The 24,032-nt window shown below is 39.9% G+C and overlaps 1 protein-coding gene across 7 annotated transcripts in view; it reads right to left on the bottom strand.

Moving 5' to 3' along the window:
* LOC117418260 (attractin-like protein 1) overlaps positions 1-24,032 on the bottom strand; it is a 172,842-nt gene that overhangs the window by 111,044 nt on the left and 37,766 nt on the right. For 4 of the 7 annotated variants that reach the window (XM_058985394.1, XM_058985392.1, XM_058985395.1 and 1 more), the window contains exons 11-19: positions 23,391-23,475; positions 22,594-22,811; positions 20,486-20,604; positions 19,819-19,951; positions 17,829-18,010; positions 15,740-15,953; positions 14,382-14,570; positions 5,539-5,757; positions 4,941-5,078 (exon numbers count right to left, since the gene is read on the bottom strand). In XM_058985394.1, coding sequence (XP_058841377.1) covers positions 4,941-5,078; positions 5,539-5,757; positions 14,382-14,570; positions 15,740-15,953; positions 17,829-18,010; positions 19,819-19,951; positions 20,486-20,604; positions 22,594-22,811; positions 23,391-23,475 — 1,497 coding nt within the window. Of the gene's footprint in view, positions 1-2,857; positions 3,613-4,940; positions 5,079-5,538; positions 5,758-14,381; positions 14,571-15,739; positions 15,954-17,828; positions 18,011-19,818; positions 19,952-20,485; positions 20,605-22,593; positions 22,812-23,390; positions 23,476-24,032 lie in introns of those variants that run through there. The other 3 variants (XM_058985396.1, XM_058985391.1, XM_058985393.1) reach the window with 3 other exon arrangements.

The following is a 24,032-nucleotide window of genomic DNA, read 5'->3' as shown; positions in this document are numbered from 1 at the left end:
GCTCAAGAGGAACAGATGCTTTTCAGCATCCTGCGTCTCCTTGCATTTGTCGAAACGCAGCAGAGTTGACACCTTGCCCTATAGTAATTAAGCATTATTGAAACGTGTTAAAAGCTACAAGTGATTCATCTGTTAATGAGTTTTCTTTCAAAACAAATACAGCGGTTTAATGTAACTCAGAATAAATCATTTTCTTCACAGGAAACAGGTTGTCGCTGATTGGAATGGACTTGGCACCCCCCTTCTCCACACACGCCCCGCTGTTGGCATAAATATTCTTCAAGTCCCTGCCAATGGGGGATGTTGCCCATCCCTCAAGATGTCATTTTAAAAAAATGGCTTTTTAAAAACATTTTAATGAAATTTCCCCAGGAAAATCAATGCATGGTCATACTCTTGAATTAGAAATGCAGGTTTTCTGTTTTCTGAGCACATTATCTTGAGTGGCAATCACAACTCATCTTCTCAAGCTTCAAAAAAACCCCAGCTGAAGCACTTCATAAATTAAATCAATTAACAGTGTATTGATCCTGCTTTCACCATCTTTTGATTACATCTGACTGATACGTATTATCCACAGACATCCTGGGACTGAGCACATAGACAAATGCACACATTTTTACAAGCAACAATTAAACATGGTGGGATCTCCCAAGATCTGCTCTTTATAAAAACTGCAGAGTACAATTACAAAACATTCAATAAATATGCATGAGAAAAGCTTACAGATACTAGAACAGTCCATACATATTACAAGCCTACGTTTTACTTTGTAAATTTCAGTAGAATCCCCAAGCTTCTTTGAACATCATTTTTGAGAGACTCCCAGATAACCGCAGTTGACAATGTGTTTGTCTTGATAGCAAGTTCAGGGTGTCCAGGCAGTATAGACCTACAGGGATTCAATGAATGCATTGCCCTGGCCAATCAAAAACAGCAAAAAGAATCCTCCCATCAACAGCCACAGGGTATTAAAGAATTACCCAAGAACCCTCAATCTAATTACGTCATAATCAAACTGGAAGAACTGCCATTAGAATACTTGCACTTATTAAGTTCAAACTACAATGATCATTTTTTGACATGCATATTATTGCATTTTTTTTTTTTTTTTTAAATATTATTTCTTTAAAATCATTATCTGTGAGTACCAATTTTTAGGGGGAGAAAATCCCTGAAAGGCAGCCATAATTGTGAAAAATGTGATTAAATTGTACAGTAGCTGCAGGTCTACCATTCCAGCATGCAGTATTTGAGAAATAAAAGAAGTAACATACTGTAAGAGACTCTGAGATCTGAGCAATGATTGTGCTATAAAGTATCCTTTAAAATCCATGAAGATAACTTGGGAGTCTCTATTTTTAATCGCCTGCCTTGTATAAACCTCAGTACTGGTTTGCTCTCATTAAGCTGGTAAACTTCATTTCTAATACAATTTCTAACACAACTGCACATATTGAGCCTTTTGACAGAGACCCTCTTTCCAGTTAGAACTCTACCTGCCATATACTGTCCTACACTAATCTACACTACACACTGTAAACCATACCACACACTGTAATCTACATTACACACTAATCTACAATACACACTATAATCTACACTACACACTATAATCTAGTACTGAACACTTATCTGCAAACAAGCTCCTCCTCCAATGAATGCTTTTCTTATTTATTTTAATGCATTTGTCTCCTTTCCTACATTTGGGTATCATCTAACGGTGTGTCTAGACGTGATGCTTGGCAGCTGTGAATCTGTTCCCTTTCGGAATGTAAATGCATAGAAATGAAAAGTCAAATCAATCACACAGCTATGAATCAGGTTTAATAATGTATCAACGTTCTGGGAAAGTGGGAAGTGGAGAATCATTTCAGCAGCATTCAAACCCCACGATGCCAGCTTCAAACCGTGCTGCTGAACTACTCATATTGTGTTCTTTATTTAGTCAGGCTACTTGACTTTTTTTCTATTCTTTACACCTACTGGTCATCTTGGTTCTGTCCCCTATAGGGACTGTGAGTGCAGTGGTACGAGCACGTCTTGTTTATTTAATGGGGCTCGCTGCGAGGTCTTAGACACAGAATTGTGAATGTGCACAGATTTAATTAGATATATATATATATATATATATATATATATATATATATATATATATATATATTCATTTTTTTACTATGGGATTCGTAGAGACTGAAGTTAGCGATGCATGGTATGACAGCTCAATTCTAATTCTCTAGGTTCACACTGCACATGGTTAGCGTTGGTGCCATTCTCACTGCTCCTCTGATATTACCGTGTAGTTGACTGTTTTAGACATATTACAGCACACAATTGTTAGGATATGAAATTACTTCTGCAAACCTGTAAGGCAATACCTAATCAATTCATCTCCACAATAATAAGCTATTGATTAGAATTGGAAAATCAATGCCAGCTTTTGAAATGACAACAATTGTATACTTCATGTAGCCAGTGCAGCAAACTCTCTCCCATCAGCAACGGCTTTGTCCAGTCTGTCAAACAATGTGCTTTTTTAATTTATTTTTTTAATCTGAGTCAGAATATGTAAGAAATGATTTAGCATTAGTGATCTTAGCATTAGTTTGGGTTAGGCACCCTGTGTGGTACCTCAGTCCTTTTCTCTCTCAAGTTCCATTGCAAGACAGAGATTAGCACTCTGTATTCCTACAGCAAGGCGGTATATGAATCTTCAGCTGCTTATTAACACTACGACAGAGCCTGTGCTAATTGTCTTGGGCATGGTTTAGTTATGTTATAAATTATTCTGTCTAGCTTGGAGCAATAACACAGCTTTTCCTTTTTTTTTTTTTTTTTGCTTATGCAAATGTTTACGAAGCTCTTCTATTAGGTCTCTCTGGTAATTAAATAACTCCATGTTTAGGTTTTAGACACAATTCCCTGGGCATCAAACATCAAAAGGAATGTGCTGACAATACAGACAATAGCTGGTGATGAACTGTTAATCTCGCCTCCACTGAAACAATGCCTTGTAAAACACACAGAGGGCTGATCATTATATAAATTAAAGAAACACAACACAGTTATTTAGCACGCAGAGAGAGCACACACACAGATTTTACACATACATATACACTGCTGTGCAAAAGTCTTAGGCATGTTGCATTTTTCTACTCTGATGCATTATAAGCATCAACAATTTACTCAAAGCCTCCACTAGTGTTTTCTACTATTATAACAACCTTGACTTCCATAAAGAAAGAAACACATTGAGTGAAATAGCTCACATCACTCGATTTTCAAGGTGTGGTATCCGAAGCATAATCAACAAGTACAGAGAAACATCATCTGTAATTGACAAACCCAGTACTAGAAGACCCAAAAAGCTGTCTAACAAGAATGAGCAATACTTGAAGATAATATCCTTAAGGAATAGAAAGAAGACAAGCGTTGAATTGACAACAGAACTGGCAGAAGGCACAGGTGTCATTGTCCATCCATCAACAGTCCAAAGCACCTTTGACCATTGTTCCATAGTCCAATTTCTGTGTTCTTGTGCATATTTTACCCTTTTAGTCTTGTTCCCCTTTCTTGACAGAGGTATTCTTACTGCAACACATCCTTCAAGTCCTGATTTCATGGAAGGAATGCCACAATTGTATTAGATGTATGCAGTATTACAGCTCAAAGAACACTCCTGAAATCAGTTGATATGCTCTTTGTGGTTAAATATTTTAAACAAAATAATAACTATTTAAAAAAAAACAACAACTACAAAACAGCAGCAATTAACTCTCCACAAGGCAATTTTCAGCAGGGATGTTCACACAGGTGCTGAGGTTTCTCTGTAAGTGTGTGGAGATAAGCATTAAACTTGTACAAAGCTCAAAAAAGTAAAGCATATTAAAAGGTTATATATATATATATATATATATATATATATATATATATATATATATATATATATATATATATATATACACACACACACACACACACACACACACACACCTGCAATATATTATTATTATTTGTTTATTTAGCAGACTCCTTTATCCAAGGTGACTTACAGAGACTAGGGTGTGTGAACTATGCATCAACTGCAGAGTCACTTACAACTACGTCTCACCCGAAAGACGGAGCACAAGGAGGTTAAGTGACTTGCTCAGGGTCACACAGTGAGTCAGTAATTGAGCCAGGATTTGAACCGGGGACCTCCTCCTGGTTACAAGCCCTTTTCTTTAACCACTGGACCATTTGTGGGTGAAATATTAGTGCAGCTCAGGAATAACAATCGTGCAGAACTAATAAATTACTTAGAACCATTATGTAATTTAACATATTTCACAGAGGGTGGCACAGTGCTTATTGGTTAGAAAAGATAATACACTCCTGAAGACCTAGAAAGCTACCATCAATCAAATTCCCACGATGGTGCTATTGACAGCAATGGGGAGCTCGGTCAACTTCAGGACATGAGAGAATGAATAATTACTGGATGGCATATAAAACACAGGATAATGTGCCTCTGTCAACCAGGCAAGGTATTATTCTTACATACCGTACAGTTACATGCGCCACTCCATTTATCTCTTATATGGAAACCTTCCTAATATTAGAAGTGCAAATCTTTTAAGAACAAAGATAAAATGCAATGTATGCAAAGATGCCATCAAGTGAATTAAAAAGCAAGGAAAGTGAACACCAAAGCATTACAACAGCATAGGGCTTTGGACCTGGATTTAGAGGACTAAGGGAATGGAATTTAAAAAGGTCCTGTACATAAACGTTAAACCAAGCTATACACCTGAACACAAATCAAGCGACTAAATGAACTGCTTAACCCTTCCAATGTGTCCCACAGAGTGGTCTGCGAGTTCTGTCGAATACAAAGCATTTGAAGACATTAGAAACAGGCTGATAAAAGCCTACAGAGATACTGAAAGTGTCAAACTCACCCTGGCATTTCCCTCCGTTCGTAGGGTCCCCATAGTATCCAGCCATGCAGGCCTCGCACTGCTTTCCTGTGGTCAGGTTTTTGCACTGTTCACAAACGCTGCTGTTCACACACGTGCTGTGTCCGTTGCACTGGCACGCTGGGAAAGACGACAACATTGGTATAATTAACGGCATTGCATCTTCAATCAATAATTCACCCGTTTCCCAAATTTGTAACCAAGAAACACCACAGAAGTATAGAAACCCGATATCCAAGAACCGCACAGCAGAGAAGGTCTTTGGGTCAGAATTCAGGTGCGCTGGTCAAACCTTTTTTATAAAGCTCACACAGTGCGTCTCCGGCTGTAGACTACCGACAGATATTATTATTTTAATTAACAACTTAACCCTAAGGCTCACAACTGCACTGCAATACTGTCCATTAAAAAAAATGAAATGCTTCAGCATTACACTGCATTACATAATACTTGAACATGTTTTTAAGACAGACCACTGATTCAATAACCTTTATGTTAGACAACCAGGCCTGACACACCCTCTGTTTAAAAAAACAGATAAAACAAATTTTCACATTATTTACCAGGAATCCGCTCTCACCTGGACAGTGAATAAAAGCCCATTCAAAGCTTTTGTCCTTGGGGCACAGGCCCTGATCAAGCACCAGGTCTTGGCTCTGCTTCCCAATCCCCTTCATTGGTCCCCTTGACGAGCCCTCAATGCACTGTCCTTTGCCAGTGTTGCTGGGGTCGCTGCACCATCCGCAGCCTGGAAGCTCCAGACACTGGCTGCAGGTACGGAGTCCTGAGCAGTTTTGAGCTTCAGAAAATAAGAAGGCAGAGTATATTTCAATATAAAGCTGTCCAAAGATATTTAAATCTGTGCTGTTCACTAAAAGAGAACAACTTTCTCAGCTGTTTACACCCCTACAGAACTTTTTGCTTATCCACTTTTCTGAATAGCCTGTCGTATGTCTAGGATATTCCCTAGTGATAAGGGTCACTGCACTGCACTGTACAAGCATAGACTAGGGTATGCCAGCACTTAATAATACTGAATATAGCCCCTTTGCTGATCACCATGTACACTACGCACGCCAGCATTTACTACATTCGATTCCAGCTTTGTTATTGCTGAGGAAGGAAATAAAATACTCCTTTCCAAGGCCAGGCAATTGGAAATATAATGATACACCTCTGTGTCTCATTTTTAATGATTCGGTGTAACCACTTGCATGGCAGAATTTTTCAATTCATCTCATGTACATCCATCCACACTGAAAAGCAGACCCCTGCTTAATCAATACAGCAGAGATCCAGGGGCTGGAAGAACCTGGAAGCCACAAAATCGGATACAATCTGGGGCTTACCCTGACACAAGAAACATGTTACTCCACTTAGAGCTCACAAAGGCCTTCCACAGCCTCCTCTGCAATCTAACTGGAAGGCATCAGGAGGCTTGTATATGGACTCAGAAGTGTAATATACACAGAAATGGCACCAGTGGTTGTCATTAAAAAAATGAATTCTCCTTGTTGGTTGCAGCTGCCTGTGTCTTCGGTCTTTCTTCAAACAGACTTGTATTTCTTTCTTGCAATGCTTGAAGGCTTTTATCAATTCATTTTAAATCAATATATAACAGCTGTTTACTAGAAGGGTAAAACAATGATATATATACACACACACGCACACACACACACACACACACACACACACACACACACACACACACACACACCGAGTATAGAGTGTAATTATAGGAAGATGTGATTTTGTATCAGGCTGGAACCAATTCCTCTAGGTATTGATTACAGTGGGGACTAGGAGAGCTCTCAGCATGTTCACATTGTAAGCAACTTGTTCTTTATCTGCCCGGCCTCATCTCCTCCAGACATGTGTGACAGATATCAACGTGATATTTTCATTGTTCCTTGTAAAGATCAATACAGCCACGATGAAAACAAATGTAAATCCAGAATAAGAACAGAGAAGTGTCTGAAGCTCTCCTCGAAATGTAAGCGGTGTAGCTCACAGCACTTCCACAGAGCCTGCAGAACAGGGTCTCCAATCAAGCCCTAATCCCAGGTAGCAGTTTAGTTTCGTACTGCAAGCTGCACTGAGCCGATACTAAGGAAAAGCATCCTTTCAAAAGGGTTGCACTCGTTTCTTTGAAAGTTCGACAGGAACAGGCAGCATTTCAAAAACAAGTTAAAGTGATTGTGTACAGGTGTGACAGTTTAACAGAGCACAGCGCACCTTCGTTTTGTTTAATATTCCCATTACTTTGAATCATTTCTCTTTAGGCTCGAACATACAATTTTAACATGAAAATTGTCATACTGTATTTAAAATAGGTTACATCAGAGTAAGAAACATTGCACAGCCAAGCTTGATGAGGATAATTTGTTTACAATTTCTGAGAAAAGATGATAACTACTTTCATGCTATAATTGCATATACAAGCCTAAAGAAATGAATCACAGTAATAGGAATATTAACACAAAACCAGAAGTCTGCAACAGTTTAAAAAAATATGTTTGTACTATAGACCATGCTTGGCAGTATCAATACTTCAATATAGTATGATGTCACGGTATACTGCTCTTATTCTATACAGTATGATGTCATGGTATACTGATCTTAATCTACACAGTATGATGTCACGGTATACTGATCTTATTCTATATAGTATGATGTCACGGTATACTGATCTTATTCCATTCAGTAGATGTGGTATTTCACGTGATGTAACCCATGGCTATTCTGTTATCAACATTATTCAGCATTCTGCAAGTGCCTTATATACAGTGTGCATGTTATTTTCTGAAGATTAAGGTAGTCAAACTAATTTTGTAAACCTATTCATTTAAAGTGTGTACTATTATGAATTAGCTAAATTACTTAATATATCACATACAAAATGTCATTATTTGCAACGTTTTTTCATAGCTGGCATGGCACTCAAACTGTCAACAGTCTGAATGTAATATACTAGTAGCACAAAGTGCTAGCGTTCCCTGCTTCTGGGTCTGTCTAGCTGACCACTTTTCATTTAAGGATTGATCAACAAAATACTTACAGCCAAAGTCACAGTATAATACCTCACTTAAAGCTACAGACACTGAATAAGGGGTAGAGTGACGGAAGCTTTCAAGGCCATCAGTGTGCAATGACAAGAAAGGACAATAACAGGGTTTCCTACAGAGCGGCAGCTGAGCTTCTCCACTATTTTAAACAGCAAAGTGGACTTTTGGAAAAGTACATGTTATAAATGGAGATATTCAACCACCTAAATGGCCAGGAGTAAATGGATTTATGTACAGTGCCTTGCGAAAGTATTCGGCCCCCTTGAATAATAAAATAATAAATAATAATTTATTTCTTAGCAGACGCCCTTATCCAGGGCGACTTACAAGATATCACATTATTTTTACATACAATTACCCATTTATACAGTTGGGTTTTTACTGGAGCAATCTAGGTAAAGTACCTTGCTCAAGGGTACAGCAGCAGTGTCCCCACCGGGGATTGAACCCATGACCCTCCGGTCAAGAGTCCAGAGCCCTAACCACTACTCCACACTGCTGCCTTGAACTTTGCGACCTTTTGCCACATTTCAGGCTTCAAACATAAAGATATGAAACTGTAATTTTTTGTGAAGAATCAACAACAAGTGGGACACAATCATGAAGTGGAACGAAATTTATTGGATATTTCAAACTTTTTTAACAAATAAAAAACTGAAAAATTGGGCGTGCAAAATTATTCAGCCCCTTTACTTTCAGTGCAGCAAACTCTCTCCAGAAGTTCAGTGAGGATCTCTGAATGATCCAATGTTGACCTAAATGACTAATGATGATAAATAGAATCCACCTGTGTGTAATCAAGTCTCCGTATAAATGCACCTGCACTGTGATAGTCTCAGAGGTCCGTTTAAAGCGCAGAGAGCATCATGAAGAACAAGGAACACACCAGGCAGGTCCGAGATACTGTTGTGGAGAAGTTTAAAGCCGGATTTGGATACAAAAAGATTTCCCAAGCTTTAAACATCCCAAGGAGCACTGTGCAAGCGATAATATTGAAATGGAAGGAGTATCAGACCACTGCAAATCTACCAAGACCTGGCCGTCCCTCTAAACTTTCAGCTCATACAAGGAGAAGACTGATCAGAGATGCAGCCAAGAGGCCCATGATCACTCTGGGTGAACTGCAGAGATCTACAGCTGAGGTGGGAGACTCTGTCCATAGGACAACAATCAGTCGTATACTGCACAAATCTGGCCTTTATGGAAGAGTGGCAAGAAGAAAGCCATTTCTTAAAGATATCCATAAAAAGTGTCGTTTACAGTTTGCCACAAGCCACCTGGGAGACACACCAAACATGTGGAAGAAGGTGCTCTGGTCAGATGAAACCAAAATCGAACTTTTTGGCAACAATGCAAAACGTTATGTTTGGCGTAAAAGCAACACAGCTCATCACCCTGAACACACCATCCCCACTGTCAAACATGGTGGTGGCAGCATCATGGTTTGGGCCTGCTTTTCTTCAGCAGGGACAGGGAAGATGGTTAAAATTGATGGGAAGATGGATGGAGCCAAATACAGGACCATTCTGGAAGAAAACCTGATGGAGTCTGCAAAAGACCTGAGACTGGGACGGAGATTTGTCTTCCAACAAGACAATGATCCAAAACATAAAGCAAAATCTACAATGGAATGGTTCACAAATAAACATATCCAGGTGTTAGAATGGCCAAGTCAAAGTCCAGACCTGAATCCAATCGAGAATCTGTGGAAAGAACTGAAAACTGCTGTTCACAAATGCTCTCCATCCAACCTCACTGAGCTCGAGCTGTTTTGCAAGGAGGAATGGGCAAAAATTTCAGTCTCTCGATGTGCAAAACTGATAGAGACATACCCCAAGCGACTTACAGCTGTAATCGCAGCAAAAGGTGGCGCTACAAAGTATTAACTTAAGGGGGCTGAATAATTTTGCACGCCCAATTTTTCAGTTTTTTATTTGTTAAAAAAGTTTGAAATATCCAATAAATTTCGTTCCACTTCATGATTGTGTCCCACTTGTTGTTGATTCTTCACAAAAAATTACAGTTTCATATCTTTATGTTTGAAGCCTGAAATGTGGCAAAAAGTCGCAAAGTTCAAGGGGGCCGAATACTTTCGCAAGGCACTGTATTTATTACGATGTAGGTAATTCTCTTTGCAGAGCAATTTTAAATTTGACACAAAAGGACAACAAAAGGTTTCTTTACAAGACATGATTAAGCCACAATGACAAGAAATGAGTCCATTAAAAACGTATAGATTTCTTTGCAGACCCTTACATAGGCTCTTCAAGGCCAACACTATTTGACTCTTTGTCAGATAAGTCTAAAGTTAGCACCTCTAAATGTGGTCTTCATGGGTTTTAGTAGAGGAGTGTCCAGATTCTACCAAAGAGCAATTTAAAACTGATTCCTTGGGACCTGTCTTGTTATGAGCCAACATTCTTTAATTTGTGGTTTCCATGGCAACTAAATGGAAATCAATCTTCTCTGGAAATGTTGTACTCTTGTTTGTTCCGGTTTTGCCTATTTTAATAAAAGTTTTTACATGGCTGGTAATTTCACCATCCTGACAAATGTATTGAAACGTGCTCCCTGGCTCCCATCAGGAAAGCTCTCAGTGGCCATGGAAACCATTATACAACAGCTCAGAGCGATCAAGCCATCCCAAAGCAGAAGTAGCCTATGAACGAAGAACAAAGAGCAAGGTAACGGGGTGGGGGGGATGAACTGCAACCACCATTTTAGAAAAAAAAAAAAGACACATTACAATGTGTTTTTTTTTTATCAGCAGGTATAAACTGAGGCTCTTGCGAGGACTTACAGAATTGAAGCAGACACAAAACAAAACAAACAGACTTCCTTCACCTCCATGTTCACCACAACACTGATATTCATATATAACAAAACATATGAGAGGGATTCTGTTCCACTAGAGCACCACCCACTGAACTGAAGGCAGCCTGACACTTATTTTGAATAGATAGAATATTTACACTGCATTATTAAAGCACTCTGGCCAGGAACTTACAAAAAAAAAAAAAGAGAAACTTGAAAATGAGAAAATATATCCCCAACACATATGTTTTGAATGAAGTCACAATGTCAGATAACCCTATATCTTCATTATATCCACAGAACTGTGTATGCAGTGAGTCACACTTTCTCTATTAAAAAAATAACCTTTTCGTAGACCTGTCTTGAATGACAGCTGAATTAAACACCAATTCTTTTGTTGCTCGTTCTAGCACATAAAAGATGACTGACGTTGAAATACTCCACCACGCTGTTCCGTTATCATCTCAGTTGATAAACCTACTCATCAGTTTTCAATTGAAATTCTCATGATTTGGTTTGAAGAAAATAATTAAAAAAAGAAAAAAAAGAAAGAAAATGACAGTGCCAGATGTCACAAATAAAAAAGGCTGTAATAGCAAACCCAAACTCAAAAATGTCTTACTTTAGGTACATGCAGCAATACATAGAAAATGTAAAATATGTGGAGAAATGATATGGACTAGTTTAAATTATATAGGTCGGGTATACACAGTGTATTTTTACTTTGGCCAACTCCCCAATGACACAGATTCATTCTCATTGCTTACAATATATCGTATTTACTCGAAGTTGCACTTTTGTGGCCAAAATAAAAGTTCAAATTTGGGGGGAGCGACTTGGATTCGAGGTTTTTAGTTTGAATAGAATGTCAATTATTCTGGTGTGCTTGAACAAGACCAACTGTACACAGTACTGCCCACCACAGATATTACTCTCTGTACAGTACCGGTATATTAAAATGGCTGCACAGTGAACTTCATGAACATTTTTTAATTCAGCTTTTAAAAGAAAAAGTAATTTTGTTTGCTGAAGAAACAAGAAACTGCGGAATCTGAGATGTGTCAGAAGATGGAGACGCAATCGAAAGGCTATGTAATACTATAATATTACCAGCATAGTACTTGTTGAAATTATCAACGCGGGTCCAGCTTCAAAATGAAATACAAATGAATTAAAACTAGAAATGAAAACAGCAGCCTGCCAGGATATTCTAAAGGCTTCAGTGAGTCACTTTTCTATTTGGATATAAAAAGCACTCACAAGTACAAAGCATCACACCAAAAGAGACAAGGTCGGCTGTAAACATAAACTCACTTAAGGAGGATTGAGTTCAAGAGGAGAGCAAGGAGCCTTTGTTTGAAGAGACTATTGTCTCCCTCTAAGACTGCAGGGTTCTCTGAATATGTCAGCCCACTGTTGGAACCTATACAATTATTGATCTGTTTGTACCATTATTTAGAAACTTGACTTCCTGGGAACAAGATTGAGAGCTTTTACCCTTGGGCTTCTAACCTGGAGACTGGAAAAGAAAACCTAGACTAGTGTAAACTAGTGTTTTCAGCCACTGTCATGTTGTACAATATCCTGTGCAGTGCTTTTAAAGAACACCACAAGACAACAAGGACAGTCTGTACTAGCGGGGAGCATTCCCAGTCTCTATCCAAGACACATTTAAAACTAGGACAGTCTGTATTAGCGGGGAGCATTCCCAGTCTCTATCCAAGACACATTTAAAACTAGGACAGTCTGTATTAGCGGGGAGCATTTCCAGTCTCTATCCAAGACACATGTGAAACTAGGACAGTCTGTATTAGCGGGGAGCATTCCCAGTCTCTACCTGAGACACATGTGAAACTAGGACAGTCTGTATTAGCAGGGAGCATTCCCAGTCTCTACCTGAGACACATTTAAAACTAGGACAGTCTGTACTAGCGGGGAGCATTCCCAGTCTCTACCAGAGACACATGTGAAACTAGGACAGTCTGTACTAGCGGGGAGCATTCCCAGTCTCTACCTGAGACACATGTGAAACAAGGACAGTCTGTACTAGCGGGGAGCATTCCCAGTCTCTACCTGAACACATGTGAAACTAGGACAGTCTGTATTAGCGGGAAGCATTCCCAGTCTCTACCTGAGACACATTTAAAACTAGGACAGTCTGTATTAGCAGGGAGCATTCCCAGTCTCTACCAGAGACACATGTGAAACTAGGACAGTCTGTACTAGCGGGGAGCATTCCCAGTCTCTACCAGAGACACATGTGAAACTAGGACAGTCTGTACTAGCGGGGAGCATTCCCAGTCTCTACCTGAGACACATGTGAAACAAGGACAGTCTGTACTAGCGGGGAGCATTCCCAGTCTCTATCCAAGACACATGTGAAACAAGGACAGTCTGTACTAGCGGGGAGCATTCCCAGTCACAGTTTCACACTCTGTTTTTACAGCTTCAGCATTTTGTACAATCACCCTTTAGAGATCAATGTCAAGTTTCCTTCCATTGCAAACAGCCTTTCCAAGAGAGACCCAGCAGTTAAACTTTTACAGCAGTGCTCCAGTACAAGGTAGGTGCTCAACTCTTTGCTAATGGAAAATGTGTAGGTACATCATTCAAATCCCTAGCTTATCGGGATTTGAAAATTAAATGGGTAGAGGACACAGAAAGTAATAAAATAGGTAACTCTTTGTAGCATGGAATAAAGAAAACAAAACAAAAAAAAGCTGCCCCGTCACCTTGAAATATATGTCAAGGTCACAGAGTCATGTGGGAACTGCTCGAAGTCTTGCTCAGATACGTTCCTGGTACAATCTGGGGGACTGTTCCAAGAAAGCCTGATGAAAAAGATTTCTGAACTGACATAGCATCCCTTCTATTGGGTGGAGGGGGTAAAAGAGGAAAGAAGGGAAAATAGTAATAAGAAGATTCCAACGACTGGTTTCACAGACGCAGATTAGTGCGGATCCTGTACTAGCTTATCTAAGGTAACATTAGGTGGTCCAAGATAAAGAGCTAAATACAGTAGGACCTATGAAACCAGCATTTCGAGATTAAGACAGTTTAAATAATGGAATGAATGAGAGTAAATGTATGCACTGAACTAATAATACGTGCGTCACAGACCGTGGTTCTTATGTTTCTGTGGATATTAAAAGCAGATTTTTAGAGAAAGAGAGAGAGAAATCAAGGAAATGTCCCAAGACTCAGGCAGAATGCCAGGACTATTGAATTCTATGGGAAGGGCTGGTTGAATGTTTGGATTGTTAAAGGCATAGAGGGGCTGGCTTTTAACAGAGGTTCACCAATTCAATTCCAGCCCAGGCCTCTGTGCTGAAAGCAGGCAGGCCCTTGAGGCCAGGGCTCTGTGAGAGAAAGTGTACTGTGGTTAACTCTCTCTGTGCTGAAACAGGGTGGAGGAGCAGAAGAAGAAGAAGGAGAAGGAGAAGGAGAAGGGGAAGGAGAAGGAGAAGGACCTGCTGCATATGGGAAAGAAAGCCCTAGAACAAAGAAGAAATCCACAATACACATCACTGCTGACTGTACTCACGCAGGCAGTTCCCAGTCTGCCACTCCAGGCACTGTCCATATGGGAAGGAGATGACATAGGCGTTGGAGTCCACACACCGCTTGGCGCTGCTGCACCACATGCACTCCATGCCCTGGCTGGTGCAGTTGGAGCAGGCTGTTCTCAGGGAGCATGGCGTCTTGCAGGGCCTGGCATTCTGGTTTGGACTTACTGTGAAAACACAGACCAAGCAGGTAACACACCGACTCCCATGCCAAGCATTCAAGACAAGTTTACTATTGAAATATTCAATTACAAACACCCACAAATCATCAACTCCATGGTGCAAGGGACACATTAATCAATCTAACAAAACGCTCGGGTCTACAAGAGTCTGTTTGGAGAGCCACACTGTAGGAATTGCTGAAGAAAACATACTTGGTAAAGAGTTTTTTTTTTATAGTCCTGGAAAATGCCACACCTAAATTCCAATAGAAATCAGCACAAAATGTCATAAACACTGTTTCATAAGATTGGAGAACAAACAGGTTTTTGAGTTCAGTGCAGAACAGTTGTTTCTTCAGTGCATGCCTGCCCCCTAGAGTACACTAGTCTTCAAAACCAGTTGGATCAGAGGATGCTGCAGTATTCTGAACACAGGCTATGTAAAACTAAATGAAGTAAAACTGGCTTTCATCAGTGCAAGAATCTTGTACTCGGAACACAAACGTATTGCCTCAGTCTACAGCTTCACCCTAACATACAGCAAGAGTTATTATACAGAAAGATAAACAAACACATTCACAAACATACAAAAACTCAAATGAACTGGCTGCATGCACAGTATATTTGCTTGCAAAAAAACTGTCCAAGTCCAATAGGAAGAGTGAAATATGCATACAAACAGTAGAAATGTTGGACTGTGTGCTTAACTTTAAGGCATTATTCTGCTCATACAGTACATCACCAGCCAAAATGCTGAATTTCATGCTTTGTTTCCTTTTCACTGTGTAGAACATCATTTTGCTGTTAGATACTGTCGGCAAGACAGAGAGACAAGCACACATCCTGGATTCATTGAACTGGGGTTAAATCAGACCACAAGCCAATGTATTTAAATAACTTGGTTGAATTCTTTAGTTAAAGCTCCGCCTCCAAATCTAACCCCAAGTGTTTTCAAAATCAAACATTTTATAGCCCTTCTCGATGTCAAACAAAAAGCAATCAACTTTAGCTGTCATGGTATTTTCATTTCAGGGTTTAGGGTTTTTTAAATGAGTGTTGAAATGTCAGGTACTGGAAACAAGGACCATTAATTACAGTTTATGTTCTAGAAAATAAATAATTGCACTGATTTAGCCCCCGTCCGCATTGTAAAGCAGTGTACTTATGATACATACCGACAGGCTTCTCACAGATTAAGCCATCTGCCATAGCAGTGCAGGGATTGGCTTTCAGACCTGCCACCTCTGCCTTCTCCAGATAAGCACAGAACCCGGAGTCATTGGGTTCTCCAGGCTGCCACTGCATGGTTGTGTTGGTGAACGGGGACATGTCCTCCCAGCCCCAGTAAGAGATGTTGATCTTGCGCAGCCCAACCCAAGGAGAGATCTTCTGTAAAGAAAAGAACGCTGTGAAAACAGGTCTATGGTTTTAAGCAATATGACCAATAATTTCTTATTCTGTTTACCATCAGCTAAACTAAGCAATTATTTATTTATTTATTTACTTGTATGTTAGAATTTGTCCAACAAATTGAAGAGGCCCAAGTGAACTGGTAGAACTGAAGATGAACAGCTCACATAGAATAAAAACAGAAAAGAGGCAAGACGACAAAGTACATTTATATCTAGAAACAGAACTCACATTTTATTATTATTATTACTATTTATTTCTTAGCAGACGCCCTTATCCAGGGCGACTTACAATTGTTACAAGATATCACATTATACATTATATCACATTATACAGATATCACATTATTTTACATACAATTACCCATTTATATAGTTGGGTTTTTACTGGAGCAATCTAGGTAAAGTACCTTGCTCAAGGGTACAACAGCAGTGTCCCCCACTGGGGATTGAACCCACAACCCTCCGGTCAAGAGTCCAGAGCCCTAACCACTACTCCACACTGCTGCCCTGGCTTACACTGTGTACCCACTGTGTAGCCAGACTGTTACTGAAAATTAGGCAGCAGATCAAACTTCCACAGATGTTTTTTCCTGTCTTCCCCTGAAACGATTTGCCAGTCAAGCGAGGAAGGAACATCTTGGATCACAATGTGCTGCTGCAGTGTCCATGTTTCTGAACTCCACAGCCCTCGCTGCTGCACTGATGGCTCATTTAATAGGTAATCACACCCCTGAAGCTCTCATGATTAGAATTTCACTTGCAAAGACAGGCAATGGGGGGGATCAGGCATAATTTCCTTAAGATCGTGTGGCAGAAGATGATAGCGCGCATTCAGAGTGACTTATAAAGAGACGATAGAAGCAGACATACAGATGGGAGCAGAAGAGAATCTCTTTGCAACTAAACAAATGAGCAGGCCAAGGTACATTCTCTAAAAACTAGGAATTGTACTTCAATTCCAACATATTTATCATTAAACCCAACTCAAAACAACATTGTTCAGAATCTGTTGAGACATTTAACCCTTTAAAAGGTACACAGGGCTAAATATCATCCAAAATAACCAATACTATGATGCTGAAAAAAAAAAAAAACTAATGAATGACAGCAGTCTTTCCCAAAACTCAATGTAGGTAAGCACTGTTGGTAGTGATGTAGTGAGGTCTTTGTACTCTGCGAGATTTAAACGGGACTACAGCGAACAATACTGCGATTAGGGAACTATAAAGAAGATGTAAACAGAGAAAGAGTAAACTCGGGTCTTAAGATTATTACTGCCCTCAGGCGAGCCATCTGAAACGCCTTTTCGTTTATTCTGCAGTAAATCGAATTAGAATATATCCGTGTGTAATTAAATGTGGTTTAGAAAAGTATTAGGTTAAAAAAGAGCAGGGCATCAAGCCTTCAAGCAACACTATTAGCACACTGCGATAACCTCACCTAAGCAGCCTTTCTGGGCTAATTAAAAAATAATCCCATGAAAAAGCTTAAAAGCACCAGGGCAGTTTATTTGTTTGCTGGTAGACTTCACTATGTGGTCAGCAGACTTGCCATGGGGTGGTTCTCATGTGTGCAAGCTCTACGGTGTACCACTTTAAAACAATTCAAGTTCAAACACAAGCAGGAGAATAAAGCCAGTAGAGACACATAGACTGTGGCAACATTACTGATCAGAATCATTACAAAGTTCAGGGGCCAGCCTACAGCAAGCAAAACTGGAACTAGAAAAAAAAGTCTACCGAGTATTCTTGTGACCTGGGGGCAGCTCTGTTAGTTCCACTAGTTTGGCATGACTCATGAGAGGTAAAAGAGGGCATTTAAAAAAAAAAAAAAAAAAAAAAAAAAAAATTACCTGTACAGTGTACTTGTGCAGTTCATCAAGGACAAAGTCCACCTCTTTGGAAGTGGTTAGAGAGGCGAGGTTGCCGCTGAGATTATAGCAGTACAGTTTGGCGTTGTCATAGCTGTCCCGGCTGGCATTGATTCGCAGGCAAGCATCCCCAACATGGCTCCAACCCTCTCCACAGAGATGAGCTGCAACAGGATACAAAGCAATACTGTAGCGACAAAGGTTTCCAGCTCATGACATTCAAGGGCAACCCGACACTGAATATCTGAATACTGTGCCAGCCTTGGCAGTCAGCACTCTGGAAAATCCTTTTTTGTGGGTACAATAGAGAACACATGCTCCACCCAGTCATTCAGCATCGGTAGTACATTGATCCTGTTTGGGGAACCACTGCACTAGTGTGAGACAGCTTGTGCTTTAAAATATTTTGTATGGAGCAGACAATCTATCCATCTAAATTAAAATCAGCCAGATTTAAACTGCTCTAGCATGGCAAAATGATATAATTTAAGCAAAACAGAGTGCATAGCCCACCTCAGGCCCAAGGCCAGACTGCCACTATGTTCATTATGAATGCACCAGTCTGCCTCTGGGGTGCAGTTTAAAAAAAAAAAAAAAGAATTAGCCAGTAGCAGAGAGACTTTGATTTTAGTTGTTGAATTGTTAAAAAGCATGAACCACTCACACCTGCTTGCCTTCCTTCTTATAACATAATACTCAAAAATTCACAAGTCAGTTAAACTGTAAATACAGCAGAACTGACCTGCACTGGCTTTTGCACACAGGTGGGTTGGGGATTGTTCATCTCATCAAGCTTCATGGTGTGAATTACAATGTTGTTCCAGACACAGAAAATACCTCTCTTCTACACAAGGTCAAAAGTACCCCACTTCATCAACTCCTTTTTCCTCTGTGTGCTGAGATGGTTGAGTTGGAACACATCCTCCCCCCCACTGCATACCTTACAGCTGTGCTTCAGCCACAGTGTTCTCTAGTGTGCTCACAATGTTTGTTTAACCTTCCTTGACCCCTACAAACCCATACTGGTCAGGCACCGGGTCATCTCCATTACTGAATAAATAGAATAAAACGGAATAAATCATCTGCCTCATTCTGAAGGCAGGGTCGAGTAAAGTGACAGGACTCACATTATCCAAGTCGCCTACAATCATGACCTATTGTGCATTAGGAGGTGTGCCATTGTACAGTAGGAACATATGGCTGTGTTCCGACAGTAACAGTAACTGTTTTTAATTACTAACTGAGGAGCAACATTCATAAATTTTACGGGAATTATAACTGACCTAATTCAGTTCATTTTCTGAATACACAGTTTTTGTATAAAGCTTATCATTCTTGGCACTTCAAAAGATCACACTTCTCAGCGTCAGTGTTTATTTTTTTTTTACATAAAAAAACAACAATACCCATAGGCAATTTTATATGGACATAAAATAATGTTTTCTTGTAGTGTGAGACCAACTGAAAATACTAGCACCTCAGAGAAATGAATACCTAGTTATTTAGTTATTTAGCAGAATATCACAGCATTATTTTTGTGTTAAAAATAGATGCATATGAACTGGCATGTTCTTCTGGTCTAGCCTGGGCTCCTTGATTACTCTGGAAGGCTAGATGAATGCCACACTGGTACCCTGCTGGCAATGATAATGCACCCATCCACTGTGCCAGTATTGTGGGCAAATGATAATGCACCCATCCACTGTGCCATTATGTGAGCAAACGCCAGTGCACCCATCCACAGAGCCAGCATTGTGAGCAAATGGTTTGAGGATCACAAGGAGATACTTTTTCCATTGTTCATGGCCACCACATCCCCTGATCTCAATCCAACTGAGCACGTTTGAAATGAACTTGAGCAACGCGTTCGTCATCAAGATCCCCTGCCTGCCACTCTGCACCCACTGCAAGACCCCTTCCAGCATCATGTGGAGTCTTGTGAAATCGAACATGCAAATAAAGAGACTCCTACCAGGCAGAGCATGGCACTCCTGCTGCCGCTGATCCCACTGACAGTTCAGGTTTAAAGAACAACTCTTGCAGCTGGTCAGCTTAATGCAGATCTGTTCATTTCTCACATGGCACTTTGTGTAATTCTTCACAGACTGGAGGAAACAAAACGGCAGGTTCAATCAGGAATACACCAATCCCCCCTCGTCAAACGTATTCTAATAAAAGATGCTCCCTGCTGAATAGCACTCTGTCATCAATGCCAGGAGGTTCGTTTTCTTAATGTCAAGGGCAGTATTGTAGGAAAAAAAGGCAAAATATTAAGGCATCTTGAGCAGCGAGCAATTCAAATCTTAAAACGTATTGCTCCAATTAGGTGTACCAGTGAACAGAATGAATTTCAATGGGATTAATTAAAATGCAAAGAGCTGATGCTGAGCAAACCTCATCCATGGAATTGACTGTAGTGACAATTCAAAATGAAATATCCTCATGATCATGCTTGGATCACTTAGCCTAAAATTGTACTGTCCTCACATGCCATGGTCGTGACACTGCACATTGTAAACAGAAGATAGGGTGGTAATTGACGACAGCAAAGGACAGATCAGATAGTGTCCAAGTGCTGGTAGCAGATGAATCATGCATCTGTATGCTGTCAGCGCACCCAGAGCTCTCCATATACTCACCACAGTGCAGTTGCTGGATGCTGAAATGCACTTTTTGTCCTCGCACCACTGGCAGCCGTTGGTGTTTGCAGTACAGCTGGCACAGTCAGTGTATCTGTAGCATCTGTCATCCGCGGAAGCTAAAACAAACATAGAAAGAAATCAAATAATTATTTTTATAGATAAACGTAACCAAATGAACAGACTGTGTTCACTATGAGACATAATGCTCCTCAAGAACATAGCATATGGCATGTTATCGATTTATATTTCACATAAAACAACCCCCACCTTCCGCTCAATCTTGATGCCAAAATGCTTGTTTTTACTTTCCGAAAGTGGGGATACCAAAGGGTATTCATACATGCATACATACTGTACTATAGGGCATCATTAAAACTGAAACTGTAAATATCAATACAGGGAAAAAAAACACTTTTTTAGCTGTTAGGATATCGGGGTAACACTTTACATGCAGTGTCTCCAAGTATTGTGTATTTACACAGTAGTTACTTGGGAAATGCATGTGTACTTACACATAATTACAATGTTATTCTGCATAGTTACAATGTACCTTAACTCCAACCCTAACCCTTTTCTGATACAACTGTGCAATAACTTAATCCTGTTTCTTTTAAAATCAATCCCTATTTCAGGGTTCTCCCCAGGAATTCCGTACAGCCGGGCGGCAGAACATTATAGCGGACTTTGAACAGAAAAATAAACTTGCCTTACCTTAAATATATAATACGACAAAGAATTTAAATAATGTGTTGTCTCGCGTTGACTATATCTGGTTGCGCTTTTTTTATGTTCTACATTTTCTTTAATTCCTGTTTTTTATTATGGTAAATTATCATGCTTATTTAGGCACGTTTATTGCTTAAGTTAAATTGTTTTCTTTATGTTAAGTTTTCAGGGCAATTTGTTAATGCATTTTTGTCTATTTTTGTTTTTTGCTGTTCTGCATTTTTTGAATGCAGCTGTTCATTTTAACAATTTTCTTTAACACAACAGTACTCACACAGATTTGGTCACCATCATAACTGTTGCATGAAACCGCAGTGTAATAATCAGGGTTGCCAGGTTCCTACAGTGTTTATAGCCCAAAGTAACTTAAAAACTAGCCCAAAAATAACCCTTTTTTTACTGAAACCAAGTTTATTATTAACACATAGACCTATGCATCAAAAACAATCAAAAGCTTTAGTGAGAAATGATACCTAGTATAGATTTGATAAAAATGACAAGCCCCACCCCAGCACAGCTCATCCACACATAATTATTTAAAAAAAAAAAAAATAAATTGTACGGAAACCACAGAGCTGCAGCGAATGGCAAACACACTTGGATGTACACAATTTTAGGATTCACCTCGCAAAACTTTGTTCATACCAATCCTTATTGTTAGAGGCACAGTACCATAGGCTGAAAAAAGGCCTGGGGAGAACCCTGCATTTTCTACATCTCAAGCAAACAGGATCTTCATTTTAAAGCTGTTTTTCCTTTTAAATACACAAAAGGTTTATAAAATATTCAGTGGTTTAAATACATTTCTTCCCTATCTCCTTCTAATGAACAAACATCAAAGTCAAGCATTACATACAGTTAAAGGCACTCCATGTTCCCCTGCAGATTTTCTTATACTTAATAATTAACTAACTCCTCTAAACTCAGATTCATGGTGCAAACCACTTCCTGCCACAATCGCTGGCAGGCAGGCCTGCGCTTCTCTTTAGAAACCAATGTTTACACAACCATCTCTTTTGTTTGTATGCAAGCCTGCAGTTTTTGACAGTAGCTATGAAATCTCACAGCAAGCAGTTTTGTATCCTGCAGGGAGGTGGCCGCCCCAGAGGTTTTGAAGAAAAAAGAAATTGATTGAAATTTCAACTGGGACACATTAGCTCCTAAAGGCAGAGAGAATATATAAATAAAGGCTTATGCAAATTGAATTATTTATTTATTTTTTGGACCACCGTTCAGGGACATGTGGGGTGAGCATGGACATCTTTACCGACAAAGATCCATCTTGCAACACTACAATAAGTTGAATCACTTGTAAAAGCTGCTGATTGCACTGATTATGGTGTACGCGATTGTTAACACGTTGCTGGTTTAAAACATACCGGTACCTTTCTTTTGCGGGCACCGAACGCTTGGGAACGTGCCGTTGGTGTGACGGGGATCCCAGGACAGGCAGCGGTCTTCATCCCAAAGACAGCGGATTCCTGGGCCCGCATCGAGGCACGGCTCTTCTGCTCTGAAAGCCTCACAGTTGGGCAGTTTGTAAACCAGGATGTCGTTCAAAAGCACACTGGAGAAACCGCCAAACACGTACATGGATCTGCAGCAGACAGGAGGGTCATTAGCATCAGAGCGCCATGAAACTGGAGAGCAGAACATTGAAAACAAAAACAATACAAGCCCTGCCATTCAAAAGACATGTTCATGTCTTTAATTGTACACAGTCAACATTTCCCACTCCACTAATGCTTTACAGATGATTTGGACACTCCTTTTGAAATACACAAACTAAGGAATTCAATATGTTTCATTCAGTTCTGACGTGTCTATGGTGCCACATGGAAAGTGGTTTGGCTAAGAAAAAAAGGTCAACCGGGAAATCAAAAAATAACGTTCAGACAGAGTGATTTTCTTTTGATATGGAGCAGCTGAAGTGTGATACTCTAATAGAGAATCGCAGAAGACATTGCTAATTAGTCAATACAGAAATTCAAGGGACAAATTTGAAAATACCAAAAACCACGAGCAATCGAGCAGCTGTTTATTTTGCTGTAATGTATATGGATAGCGGTGTAAAGTAAAATGTAAACATACTGGCCCTAGAGCCTTTACAGTGGTGCACCTCAAATCTAAATCACGATGCCAGTCAGCAGAAGAGAAACAGAAATCCCAGACTTACCCATTACTGATGACCGCAGAATGCCCAAACCGGTTGACGTCTCTGTGCAAACTGGGTTTTGGCAACATTTTCCATTCATCACAGGCTGTGAGGGAAAAATAAAGCATTACAACTTTTGCATGACAACCGCAAATGCTCTAAAAAATGTATTTAGTGTTCTTTTTTTTTGCAGTGCTTTGTGAGGCAACTGTCATGCTTGCAGAAGAAATTTGGGGAAAGAAGTCATGTACAGAGCCATGGTCACCTTTTACATGGGTTACCATTCTAAATATCCATCTTCTGTACTTTGTCTTCCTTGTAATGTGACATCTTCCACGGAGACATCTGATTTTTTTTATATTCTTCTAGCTTTCTGTTCTTCCTTTATCTAAAGCACATTTCTTTTCTGTTCCACTCCAATTAAGTACTGTACCCGTGGCAGGGTGTGCAGAACACAGTAAATACTGACCTCCGTTTTAATATTCTGTACAAGGCCGGTGTAGTCAGTGAAAGAAACAAATGCACTGGCTGCACTGAAAGCCTTCAATTGAAGACTGACCAGGGCAGCCGCCACATGCAAATGCAACCGGGCTATCAAGTTAGTTAGCTGGTAATGATTATTTCTTACTATCGGCTAGGCAGCTATAAAAGGGTGGCAGGTCT

Source organism: Acipenser ruthenus, chromosome 13, assembly GCF_902713425.1.
Source record: "Acipenser ruthenus chromosome 13, fAciRut3.2 maternal haplotype, whole genome shotgun sequence".
Taxonomy (NCBI): Eukaryota; Metazoa; Chordata; class Actinopteri; order Acipenseriformes; family Acipenseridae; genus Acipenser; species Acipenser ruthenus.
The sequence above is the reverse complement of the archived record's forward strand: the minus strand, read 5'-3'. Positions and strand labels throughout refer to the sequence as shown.